A 13,015-nucleotide genomic window follows, 5' to 3' on the forward strand; every position below is an offset into this window, starting at 1 on the left:
GCTCTTTAAACAGGACAAGAAATAGTGTCACCTGAGATAAGTGAATAGCATCTCTTAATAGATTTAATCATAATAGTGCCCTGTGTGGATTCATTTAGCAGAATACAGCTGCCCGTTCTATCAAATATAGTGTGGCTTGTGCGTACCAGCAGAGTTTAATCATGGCACATCGCTATGTAATATAGGGCCTTAGTCAGCAGCGTACGCAATGGCAAATACGCACACAGTTGAGCGATTGTTTGCCTTTGTGCATACGTACAAGCCACAGTGTGTGTGCGCAGTGATCGAAATTGTGATTATAGAAGCACAAAGGAATCCATCGCAAAATGAGTGATAGGCTGTCAGCGTTTGGAGTGGTGACTGGGGAATGGGCAGAAAAACGCAGGCGAGTATGTCCGTTTGAATGCCGTTTTCATGGGCGTGCATAAATTAGACACTGATTGCATACGCAGCTTGAGTACTCATTGCGTACGATGAGACTTGCAGTTTCTGTGGCTGTTCAGGCCTGTTGTAAATGCTGCGTAACTGGCCGATGTGCGTCGATGGTACCGGTGTTTACACAGAAGTGCGAGGTTGGACTGATGCGAGAAAGCCGCACTGGGCGTCCTTATGCCAGCTGAGCTGTGGCAGGCATTGGCATATTTTCGCAGCTAGGTTGTGTGCGAATATGCAGTTGAGATCGCAATTATCTGTAGTGAATGAGGCCCATAGTTCAGATTGTAGTTTAATTTATAGTGTTCTGCTGCTACATAATTTACTCATACACCTTTCACACATATACACTGTTAACCCAGGTTTTTGCCGGGGCATACGACTCAACCCGTGTCTCGGCTTATGTGTGAACAGAAAGAACCCGGGTCCCCGACCCTGCTCAGTATCGGGGTTATTCCCAGGATCGTCTGTAGTGTGAACTGTACGACCAAGGTCACGAAGACCAGGATCATGCCAAAAAGAGTTGATTGGCGGGCACTGTAGCACTTGGAGATGACATCTCCAAGCATCCACTGTTAGACCGTCCGGTGTGAAGGGTGACAACCCAGGAATAACCCGGGTCCATCACCTGGGTGTGAAAGGGGGAAAGTACTGAAACCCCAGCTTCAACCAGTGCTCAGTGTCCAGGGTCCGAGCCGGGTCAAAGGCGGGGTTTTTGTGTGAAAGGCGTATAAAGGGACCTATCCATTAGCAGATGAATTGAACGACTGAACGATGTATCGTTCAGTCGTTCAATTTATCTGCTAATGGATAGGCCCTGAACGATGACAGATGCGCACTCCCGCGGCCGATCAATTTTATCTTTCGTCTCTCCAACATGTTGGTCAATTATCGCATATCGCTGCCAGATATTAGAAATATCTGGCAGTTTATATGCGGTAAACGACGAACGACGAATGATATTAACAGCAGCTACAAAGCACTGGAGAGAAAAATATCCACTCCCTGAATGAGGTCATGCGATATCGTTCGTCTTTCGTCTTTCGTCTTTTGCAAAAATCTGTCATGTACATGACAGATATCGTTCAGCACAGCCACCAGTATTTTCAATAGATATCTCTTGTCTTTCATCGTTCAGAAAAACATCTGCTAATGGATAGGCCTAACTTCTAGTGACTGGTCCACGTCTTAAAAATAATAAACATTCCAGGGAGAGCTATTTAACTCCAAGTAGCTGTACAGCCTAAAATTACTTGGATGGAGATGCGTCAAACCTTCGAGAGAGAGACGTTAAGGTGGTTACACACCTGAAAGATCTATCTGCAGATCGAGTGATGTGCAGATATATCTTTAGATGATGGGAGTTCATACACACTGAATGGCCATCATCTATCCGGCAGCCGCGGGTCCTGCTGGCAGTGAGGCGGGCTGCCACTGTTTTGTGTACGGGCGGTCTGCAGACCGCCTGTACACACTTGCCAATGGACAGATACGTTTGCAGACATACAGTCAGGTGCATAAATATTGGGACATTGACAGAATTTTCATATTTTCATATTCACCACCACAATATCTTTCAAATGAAACAAACAAGATGTGCTTTATCTGCAGGCTTTTAGTGCATACACACGTAAAGATTTTCTGTCCAAGCAGCCAACTAGTTGATTGGTTGGAATGAAAATCTGGCAACGTATGGGAGTAACTGATGATCAGCAATTTGCTCCTAAATGACAGAAAACAGATGAAAATGGTCGTCAGACAAGTTTGAACAAATTGTTTAGATCAAACATTTAACAAACAGTGTTTGTCCATTTTCCTGCATTTGGGAGCAAATTGCTGATTTGTCATTTGCTTTCATTCCTTACCAGATTTTCATTCCAACCAATCATCTAGTTGGATGGTTGGACAGAAAATCTTTGTGTGTACCCAGCTTTTGAGATTTAATTTGAGGGTAATTACATCCAAATCAGGTGAACGGTGTAGGAATTACAACGGTTTCTATATGTGCCTCCCACTTCTTAAGGGGCCAAAAGTAATGGGACTATCAACTCAAAAGCCATTTCATGGACAGGTGTGGGCTATTCCCTCGTTATTTCATTATCAATTAAGCAGGTAAAAGGTCTGGAGTTGATTCTAGGTGTGACATTTGCATTTGGAATCAGTTGCTGTCGACTCTCAATATGAGATCCAAAGAGCTGTCACTATCAGTGAAGCAAGCCATCATTTGGCTGAAAAATCAAAACAAACCCATCAGAGAGATAGCAAAAACATTAGGTGTGGCCAAATCAACTGTTTGGAACATTCTTAAAAAGAAAGAACGCATTGGAGAGCTCAGCAACACAAAAAGAGCCGGAAGACCACGGAAAACAACTGTGGTGCATGACAGAAGAATTATTTCCCTGGTGAAGAAAAACCCCTTCACAACAGTTGGCCAAATCAAGAACACTCTCCAGGAGGTAGGTGTATATGTGTCAAAGTCAACAATCAAGAGAAGACTTCACAAGAGTGAATATAGAGGGTTCACCACAAGATGTAAACCATTGGTGAGCCACAAAAACAGGAAGACCAGATTAGAGTTTGCGAAACAACATCTAAAAAAGCCATTACAGTTCTGGAACAACATCCTATGGACAGATGAGACAAAGATCAACTTGTACCAGAGTGATGGGAAGAGAAGAGTATGGAAAAGGAAAGGAACTGCTCATGATCCAAAACATACCACCTCATCAGTGAAGCATGGTGGTGGTAGTGTCATGGCGTGGGCATGTATGGCTGCCAATGGAACTGGTTCCCTTGTATTTATTGATGATGTGACTGCTGACAAAAGCAGCAGAATGAATTCTGAAGTGTTTCGGGCAATATTATATGCTCATATTCAGTCAAATGCTTCAGAACTCATTGGACGGCGCTTCACAGTGCGGATTGACAATGACCCGAGCATACTGCAAAAGCAACCAAAGAGTTTTTTAAGACTAAAAAGTGGAATGTTATGCAACGGCCAAGTCAATCTCCTGACCTGAATCCGATTTGAGCATGCATTTCACTTGATGAAGACAAAACTGAAGGGAAAATTCCCCAAGAACAAGCAGGAACTGAAGACATTTGCAGTAGAGGCCTGGCAGAGCATCACCAGGGATGAAACCCAGCATCTGGTGATGTCTATGCGTTCCAGACTTCAGGCTGTAATTGCCTGCAAAGGATTTGCAACAAAGTATTAAAAAGTGAAAGTTAGATTTAGGATTGTTTAGTTTGTCCCTTTACTTTTGGCCCCTTAAAAAGTGGGAGGCACATATAGAAACCGTTGTAATTCCTACACCGTTCACCTGATTTGGATGTAATTACCCTCAAATTAAATCTGAAAGTCTGCAGTTAAAGCACATCTTGTTTGTTTCATTTCAAAGCCATTGTGGTGGTGAATAGAGGCCAAAATATGAAAATTCTGTCAATGTCCCAATATTTATGCACCTGACTGTATGTGTCCATCAGCTGTGCAGCACAGCCAATGTGATATGTCTGTGAACGACTCGGTTCACAGACATATCGTCTGTACACATTTGCCGACCGCCAGCATTACCCATAGCAACCAAACAGCTTCTAGTGATCATTTATTTAGCACAGTCTATAATATTATAGATTGATTGCTATGAACAATATCTCCACTTTATCTCTCTAAGGGCTCTATTTACTACAATCCGCATATTGAATGCGGATTGTAGTGTGATATTACCGAGTGAATTCACATTGCGAATTCCGGCAATATCACAGGGATTTACTATAAATCCCTTGCAGGGACAGAGCTTGCGATAAAGCTCTGTCCCTGCGGATCCCATCCGCACTCTAGTCGCGGTATTTTCGGAAAAAATACCACGACTAAGAGCCCGCGCATGCGCCGACCCACCATCGCTGCAACTCCCCACCGATGCTAAGCCCCGCCCCCCGCGATCGCGGACCCCCGCGACCCCCCCTCCCTTCATTACACTTACCTGCATCCTCCTGACCTCCGGTGATCTTCTCCGGGCTTCCCGATCAGGTGATCTCCCATACTGCACTGGGGCCCGATCACCTGATAACCGGGCAGCAGTGCACTGTGGGAGACCAGCTGACCGGAGAGGAGCCATCACCGGAGGCCCGATCACCAGTCCCTGGATTCAGGTAAGTAAAAAAAAAAAGTTTCAATTTTTTTTTTCTTTTTTTTACAGCAATCAGCTTGCGGTCTGTTTAGACCACATAGCTGATTACTGGTACCGGCTCCCGCCTCTGCTCTCCCCGTTAGAGCAGAGTGGGAGCCCAGTAACCGGGGGAGACCCTGGATAACGCCACCTCCAGGTGGTGTTATTATCACAGGGCTTTCCCCGGTATTTTTTCACAATTTATTTTTAGTAACTTAGGTCGGATCACATTTCCCATTACAATTATGGGAAATGCGATCTGCTTTACTAAAAATAAGTGATACCTAGGGGTTGGAGTAGAATTTTATTAATTCTACTCCAATTGCCCTAAAGTAACTACAGGTGAAACTAAAATAATGTGAAAAGGGTGTGAAAACACCCTTTTTCACTTTATTTTAGTAAAAATAATGTTAATAAATAGAGCTCTAAGGATTGATACATCTCCCCCTTATTCTCTATATATGATGCAGTTTTCATGTTTTCTTTGTTGTTGAATAAGATTATTTTGTGCACAAAAACACACCAGTCTTTGCTGTATATGTCGTTATATTATGCATTTACCCAGCTGCAAAGTTGCATTGGAAATTAAATGTGAGTATAGGCAAATCACTCTATGCTGCTACTGATGTGCATTTACTGTACCTAATATTTCTAAGCTGTATTTAAAATATAGCTTAGCGTCACTATAAAATACATCTAAAATAGGGTTTTTAGCAGGCTTTACACAATTGCCTTTTGTAAAGCTTCTGCAGAATATTTAACTACAGTACTGTTGCAATATGTAGAAAGTACAACCATTTCAAGAAACTATGGGCTTTTTTAAGAGACAGCAGCCCCTTCCTGACAGGTTGCAGCTAAAATTGTAAAATGGCACCAGCAGTCAGTGTAAAGCTTGGCACGCTATACACTGACTGTGGGTGATGGCACGTTTTCAAGTTTCACTTGCAACCCACCAGGGTACAAAAGCCGCTGCTTCGTAAAAAAAAGCCCCATATCTGTGCCCTAGTTCATGTACATGATTTTAATAAAATATTTGTATTAATTAGAACTTACTCAAGTTTTAGTTATTTAAATATGATGCAACTTCATTTGTGACAAAATTAGACGTGTATGGTCCTTTTTATGAATGTTAACTCTGTTTATCTTTTTGTCTCATTGCATTAAGAATGAATGGGAGTAATTCTCACACCTGCAGATGTATCCTCATGCGCTGGGCATCTGTACGCCATACAGTGCGAGATGCATGACATGACTGAGGCGCTCAGAGGAGTAGTGTTCCATACTTATCTTTAAAAGTTGCGTCTTCGTTGCATCCCGGTCGAGCGGGAAAGCCTATTGGTGTACTAGAGACTCTAAGCTCTGATTATAACCACACAGGAATTGGTTTTACACATGTATAAAGTGGCAGATGAAGCACAGCAGAACTTGGCATGAGGAAAAGCTATAGTTGCTTGCATCAAAGCACTTCTTACACAGATTCGTGCTTGGTCACACCCAGATGTATATGTGTCACAAGCCCCAGTGGTCTGTGTATGATAACAATGCAGCTTTACTGCTTTAAGTTGTTTTATTTGTGCGAATTATGCTGGGTACACACTGACAGATACATTGGCCGATCAATTGATCGGCTAATGTATCTGCTACCCGTCGGGCAGTGTGTACCCGCGATATGTTGGTGAACATCGGCGTTCACCGACATATCGCATTGGCTGTGCTGCACAGCCGATGTACAGATATGTCTGCAGACATATCTGTCCATCGGCAGGTGTGTGTACGGGCGGTCGGCAGACCACCCGTACACACAGAGCGGCAGCCGCCAGGACACGCCCCCTGGACGCCGGGACCTGCGGGCAGGCATAGATGATGTGCACAGATTTATGTGCACAGATTGAGCTAAAAAGATGCTCTGTATCACTCATGAGTGATGATTGTATTTGTGGCTTTGCAAGCTCGGCAAATACACATTAATCTACCTGGATGTTTGCCTTGGACGAAGTCTAAATTTGCCTGCTTCATGAAAATTCTTCCCAGCAGGTGTTAAGCTTTGTCTAAAGTGTTCCAGACTTTAGTTACGAGATTAGATAGCAGTTTGTTGATTACCTTAGTGAGGAGCAGTAATTGAACTTCCTTTCAGAGCATTCCCGCAAAGTTTCATCAAAATAGACTTGTTGCAGTGAAACGGAGATAGAATAAGGTTGGCCAAATCCAATTGCAGTTATACAGCAAATTTGAAAAGTTCTAAAGACTATTCGATCAGATCCAACAAGCTAAGCTGCCTGCTTTCTGAAAGTGAAAGTGATTAGTTTGGACTTATATTCCATGTCAACTGCCACTCTCTATTGTACAAAATAATTTTTAGAAATTTAGTATTATTAGTCCTAAGAGTAATTTTAATAGGTCTTCTTATTCATGGTAATGCGTAAGGGGAGATGTATCAAACCTTGGAGAGAAAGTACCAACCAATCTGCTCCTAACTGTCATTTTGGTTGGTACTTTATCTCTCCCCAAGCTTTTTATACATCTCCTTCTTAGACAGCACTACTGCTCCGCAGTTCTGTTGACAGTAATACTGTTACCACAGTTTCAGTTGGCATGCTGTCACACCAAAGGAAAGTGGACTGTGCAACTGACCTTCCTGAATGGTTGGCTATTTACATCATGTTTTGTCTATCTAGACATGTATCAGAAATCATGGATGCCTACAGGGACAAGGAGACCACTCCAGGTAATGTAGGAGAGTACAGTATGTGCGAGTGTGTGTATGTATGTAATAAACCTTTATTTTCACGGTGTGAGTATTGTGTTTTTTTAACATTTCTTTACAGGTGTACCAGTGGTCTCTTAATGCCCCGTATGCTGGTACTTGTGGTTCTGCGGGGGAGGCTTGCTGGGACCTGCAGTTCTACTTGTAAAGAGGGCTGCTGGGGATAGCCCCGGGTTATCAGCCTGGGCCTGGGTTGCCCTGGAGAGGTAGATCCCCTTTATTTGGGGGGGTCCCCAGCTCCCCAGGGATCCCCGGCCTGGGCTGTCTAGCGGTTAGAGCTGATGCCTCGGCTGTGGGGCCGGTGAGAGGGCTTCCCTGGCTGTGGCATCAGCCCCCTGCTAGAAAAAGTCCGGTGCTGGTTCTGGTAAATACAGGGGAACCCTACTAATTTTTTTTTCCCCTGTATTTCCAGAACCAGGACCGGATCAGAGCCCAGTTCTGGTTGCGCAGAATACGGGGGACCCCTATGTCGTTTGTGCCCCATATTTTTATAACAAAGAATTTTTATTTTTTTTAACGTAGCAGCACAGACGGGCTCAATGACACAGATACAGGTTAAATGTAAGGAATAGATTTGAGTCCATCACTGATGTCATCATAAATACTCAATAATTACTAAAACATGTATTTTAAATGATGCATCTGCCGCAGACAAGTAGCCTGTTTTTAATGAAGAGGCAGTAAGCACTAGTTATTCAGTTATTTGCTATTGTAACCACAAAGTTATGCTGGTATGTATATTTGTCAGTCTTTTCAGAACTTAAATATTAAAACATTTACATATTAGATATTTTGTGGAAATGACCTGTAATTTTCTTATGAACAAAATCACAGCTCAGTGTTACAATTTACAGAGAGAGGGAACAGGATCTGAGAAGAAATATTATACAATCTGTCAAGGCTTAAAATATTGTGGGCTGTTACTATTTATATATACTTTGTGTGTTTCACATAAAAACTGCATTTTGACAGTCTTGTGTTATGGATTTTCTAGTTTAATCTGTCTATAAATGTGATGGGAAATTAAATGGAATAACTGTTTCCCCTCAGCACGGATCACCCTTACTCGGTATGCTGACCAGCCCAGATCACATAAACCTGGAATAAATAGTAATATATAACAATCTGTCAGATGTTGCTAGACTTAGTGACGGCTTTTATGAGTTACATTAGTAATTGTAGTGTATGGGAAACGTCATAATGCAGAAATAATATCCAGCAATTGAAGATTGCATCATTACACAACTGTTAACATTATTTTTATATTTAGGGACATATTTATCAAATAATATTTGCAGGATATGTCCCACGTAAATCTTAAGGATCCCTTGGATGTGCCGTGGAGGGATAAAATTTCCAACAGCAGAAACAGCCCCCATAGCAGGGAACACTTATCCTATGTGTGAACACCCAATTGCTGCACAATTACGCCTACTCAGCTGGAAGTGGAAATGCAAAGGAAAAAATAATAAAGGCACCCACTTCAAAGACTGGTACTGAAAATGCAGCTGATTACCAGCTCCTGCAGCCAAGGGCCATAGTCTAAGGAGGGAGGGGGGGGGTCAATGTTAAGAGATTCTAATAAACTTTAAGATAAATATTGTATCAGGTAAAAGACTTAATATAGGGAAGTCAATACACGCATAGTGTAAAATAATGTATTCACCCAAAAAACACTGTGCGAAGAAACCACAGAGAGTGAGCACCTTTGAGGTTGTGCAATGTAACAATAAGATAATATCCATCAAAAAGTATTGAGCATGACAATTAACGTTTGGAAAAAGTCAGCTTGTTATATTCAATTAGTTCCACATTTGTTGTTGTAATAGTTGTCAATAACATGTTGTCTTTCATATGTATGAGAACAATAATTGTATGTCCAGCTAAAGTGCTGATGGTGTTAAGTCCCCAGTTAGGTGATTATGGAGCAGCTGCAGATGTGTCATCACTCACCTAGTGTTCTGTGCCATATGGTGCGAGGCACATGGTGTGACACAAACAGGATTGTAGTATACTGAGGTCTTAGAATGTGTACTTTTCTCGCAATCATGTTTATGTACATTTGCATGAAGTTACGTGATGAGATGCATGGTGTGGCTAAGTCATATCGGCCCTCTGTCTCTTACCTTTTTTTTATAGCACGCAACTCCATTAGTGGTGTACAGGGTACATATGGCTTGTTTACTGCATTAACAATGCAACAAAAAAAAACAGATGAGTACATATTGAGCTAAAAAGGCACATGGTGCTGCCTAGTCGCATTTTTCGTGGTGCACAAAATGGGGCTATTGGGTGCACTTTGAGGATAAGTGTAGGTGGACACATCTATACTGCGGTCCCAGAGTGAAGCTCTCCATTGATCCAGGGTGCTTGGTTGTAAAGTTAAATATATCTAGGACAGGGGCGTATCTAGAAAGGTTGTAGGTGCAGGGGGGCCCACACCGTACACTCTGCACCCATATAGTTTATACTCACCCGTCTGAAGTCACCAGAGTGCTGCTCTGCAGTGCCAGGTGGTACTGCTGTCCCCAGGAAACCGGCATGGGCGCCATTTTCCCAGAGACCCGCGTATGCGCAGTAGATACTGCACTGTGACTCCCCCGCACTGCACGATAGAGGAGGGGGCTCGCACTGAGTTTGCACATGGGCCCCCTCCATTCTTAAAATGCCCCTGCTCTTGGAGGCACAATGTGTACAACAGATTGGGGGTGCTTGTCTTTAAATCTGTGACAACTGATGCGCAACCTGGGTGTTCCGTATGTTCCTGATAATTGTCACTTAGTGGAGGTGGAAATGCCTGTCGTATGCGTACAACTGTCTCTGAATCACCTGTAGTTGCTGAAAAATGCGTATGGTCTGCTACAGAGCATGCGCAGTGCATCAAATTGCAAGATCCCTTTGCAAAACAGACTTGCACGCAGCCCACAGGCAGCCCCTACGTCTGCAGCCAGGTTTTTCACCAATAATTTTACAATGATTCTATTTATAGTTGATACTGTATAGATGATCATACACAGTAAAGCAGAGGCATTTCTATTTCACTATATTTGAGCTCTTAATAGAAAGCTTAGTAAAGTTGTTATGTCTAGAGGTTATTGCTTTTACAAGAAGAGAAAGGCAGAGCATATTTGCTGTGTTTTGTTTGCACAGTTTCTCCATAAAATCAGTTTGTTTTTGTTTTTTTGTTTGTTTTTTTAAATAACTAGAATTAGTACTTTAAATATACCTTTTTGTTTAACATGTACCAACACCTCACTCAAAACACCTGAAAGCTTTGGCATACTTTCAGTTTAAAGTTTTAGTTCTGCAACCTGTTTTTATCTATAATAACATTTATCTTTGCAAAGAGTGCCATTTAGTCCAGGCAGCACCGTTCCCGGTTATCAGATTCCATGCCATAGCCACTACTTTTACTGCAGTGTGTTTTTATGCTGCTCTAGACTAGCGCTAATGCATCTTTATGCAAATGCTGATGGGTAATGTACAGAGATGCCCACCAGATGAGCACTAATCCGCTGCTTTGTATATCAGGATGAATCTAAAAATACCCATATGTCACAGTAAAGCTCCGTACACACTGGACGATATCCATGAACGATATGAACAATAACTATATCGTCCAGTGTGTATGCACTAGGCGATTGACGTTGTGCACTCCCGCGGGTCGTTAACGATATACCCAGCTGTCTGTTAACGATGCCAGAATGCAGCATGGCCCCGCTGCCCCTCCCCCCACTGACTATCGTCGTTGCTGGCATCGGCAAGTTTGGATGCTCTTACTGATGCCAGTGCCCCCACCAGGCTCTCCGCGTCCAATATCAGTGAATACACACATCGTCTAGTGTGTATGAGTCTTAACACCCTTATGTCACTTTTCTGGAGCTGTGTTGCTTTAACAGGTGTTTGTTGGTAAACCCTGTAGTTATGTGTAGTAACTATGGCAGAGGTTCCCAAACGCAGTCCTCAAGGCTTCTTTACAGTTCAGGTTTTAGAGAGATCCATGGTTGAGCACAGGTGACTTAATTAGTACCTCAGTCAATTTGATTAAACCACCTGAGGGCAACCATGAATCTCTCTAAAACCTGAACTTTTGGGGAGCCCCTTGAGGACCGCGTTTGGTAACCTCTGAACTACGGTGATACTCAATGACATCATTGTCAACGCTGGCTCAAGGTTTGTGGGAACCGCTACCAATAAAATTTTCAATATGATATACTGGTGATGTTATTAAAAAGTATCATTTATAATTACTCCCAGCACACAAATGTGGTGTCCCCAGTTCATATTATACCATGAGAAATCCTGTTCCCAACTGTCACAGTGCCCCAAACACTGGACATGTAGTAGTTTGTGGGGGGCCCTGGGCAAGCGCCCTACCTACCCTGTTGTTAAGCCGGCACATTATTGTACATTAATCACTGTTTCTTTTCTCTTGGCAGTTTTCATCTGTAGCTTCATGGTGGCAGCTCCGATATTTGGTTACTTAGGAGACCGATTCAACAGAAAGGTGATCCTGAGCTGTGGGATATTCTTCTGGTCGGCAATCACCCTCTCAAGTTCCTTCATCTCCAAACAGGTATTGTAGGAAGAGACCGCAGGGTGTTCTAGTTCATCTCAGATTGGTGTGTGCATTGCATTGTCACAAAGTAAATGGATAATAACACTGTAAGGCTGCTTTTTAATTATTCAATTGTTATATATCCCTATAGACCTTATTAATGCATGTTTTGTGGTCTAATCTCAGATATGCTGACATACAGAAGAAAACATTTTTATTGTTAAGATGAATATGAACTCTGGCAACAATAGGACCACCCTGGCCTAGATTTGTAAATAAGGCATTTGCTGGGTGCATAAAGGTTAGCTAGCTAATTTGTTGTAGGAGTTGGGGCGAGAGCTTATAATGCAGCAAACTAAGGTACCACATTTTATTGAATTGATATACTTATTTTCTGAATTATTGCTTTGCCTTTTGAGAATGCTTTTAATACTCAATAAAGTGATATTTTCCCTTACAGCTTATAATGCACTAAAAGGCATGATTCTGCTAGTGAAATGGTAAATCCCATCCTGGTACAGGAAATTGTTATTGTGGTTGCTCACTTTTGGACTACCTGTCACTTTCTGATCTTTCTCTTTTGTAAATTATATGGGGACTCTCACGCCAGCCCTCTCCCATTAACCTGGAGCTGGGTGCAGTTTTTTCTCTTGGTGTAGGATGGGGCGGCTGCTCCAAAACGTGGATTTAGACAAAAGTGTACCTATAAAATACTCTTCTCTTACACTAATGATGTGTTAATAAAGTGCAAACTCTGTCTAACATGTGCATGTCCATTGATGGTAATACAGTGACCTAATTTATGAAGCACACTTGGATGTGCACAACAAAATGTTTCGTCTTTTAACCAGGGCATCTACATCCCTCCCAGCGCACATAGGGATGCTCTCCTAGGGTATATTTACTAAAGTGCACATTTTTAAAAGTGCAGATGTTGCCCATAGTAACCAATCTGATTCTACTTATTTATCAAGTACCTACTAGAAGATAATAGCTAGGATCCGTTTTGGTTACTATGACAACATCTCCACATCTAAAAACCAGCACTTTAGTAAATATACACCCTACTCTGTGCTCTTAGGAGACTCTTCT

At 42.4% G+C, this 13,015-nt stretch overlaps 1 protein-coding gene across 1 annotated transcript in view; it reads left to right on the forward strand.

The window, feature by feature from the left end:
- SPNS2 (SPNS lysolipid transporter 2, sphingosine-1-phosphate) overlaps positions 1-13,015 on the forward strand; it is a 102,764-nt gene that overhangs the window by 38,290 nt on the left and 51,459 nt on the right. The window contains exon 3 of the mRNA XM_088445881.1: positions 11,805-11,941. Coding sequence (XP_088302007.1) covers positions 11,805-11,941 — 137 coding nt within the window. The remainder of the gene's footprint in view (positions 1-11,804; positions 11,942-13,015) is intronic.

This window comes from Taudactylus pleione, unplaced genomic scaffold (genome assembly GCF_031769625.1).
Source record: "Taudactylus pleione unplaced genomic scaffold, aTauple2 ptg000391l, whole genome shotgun sequence".
In the NCBI taxonomy this organism is placed as follows: Eukaryota; Metazoa; Chordata; class Amphibia; order Anura; family Myobatrachidae; genus Taudactylus; species Taudactylus pleione.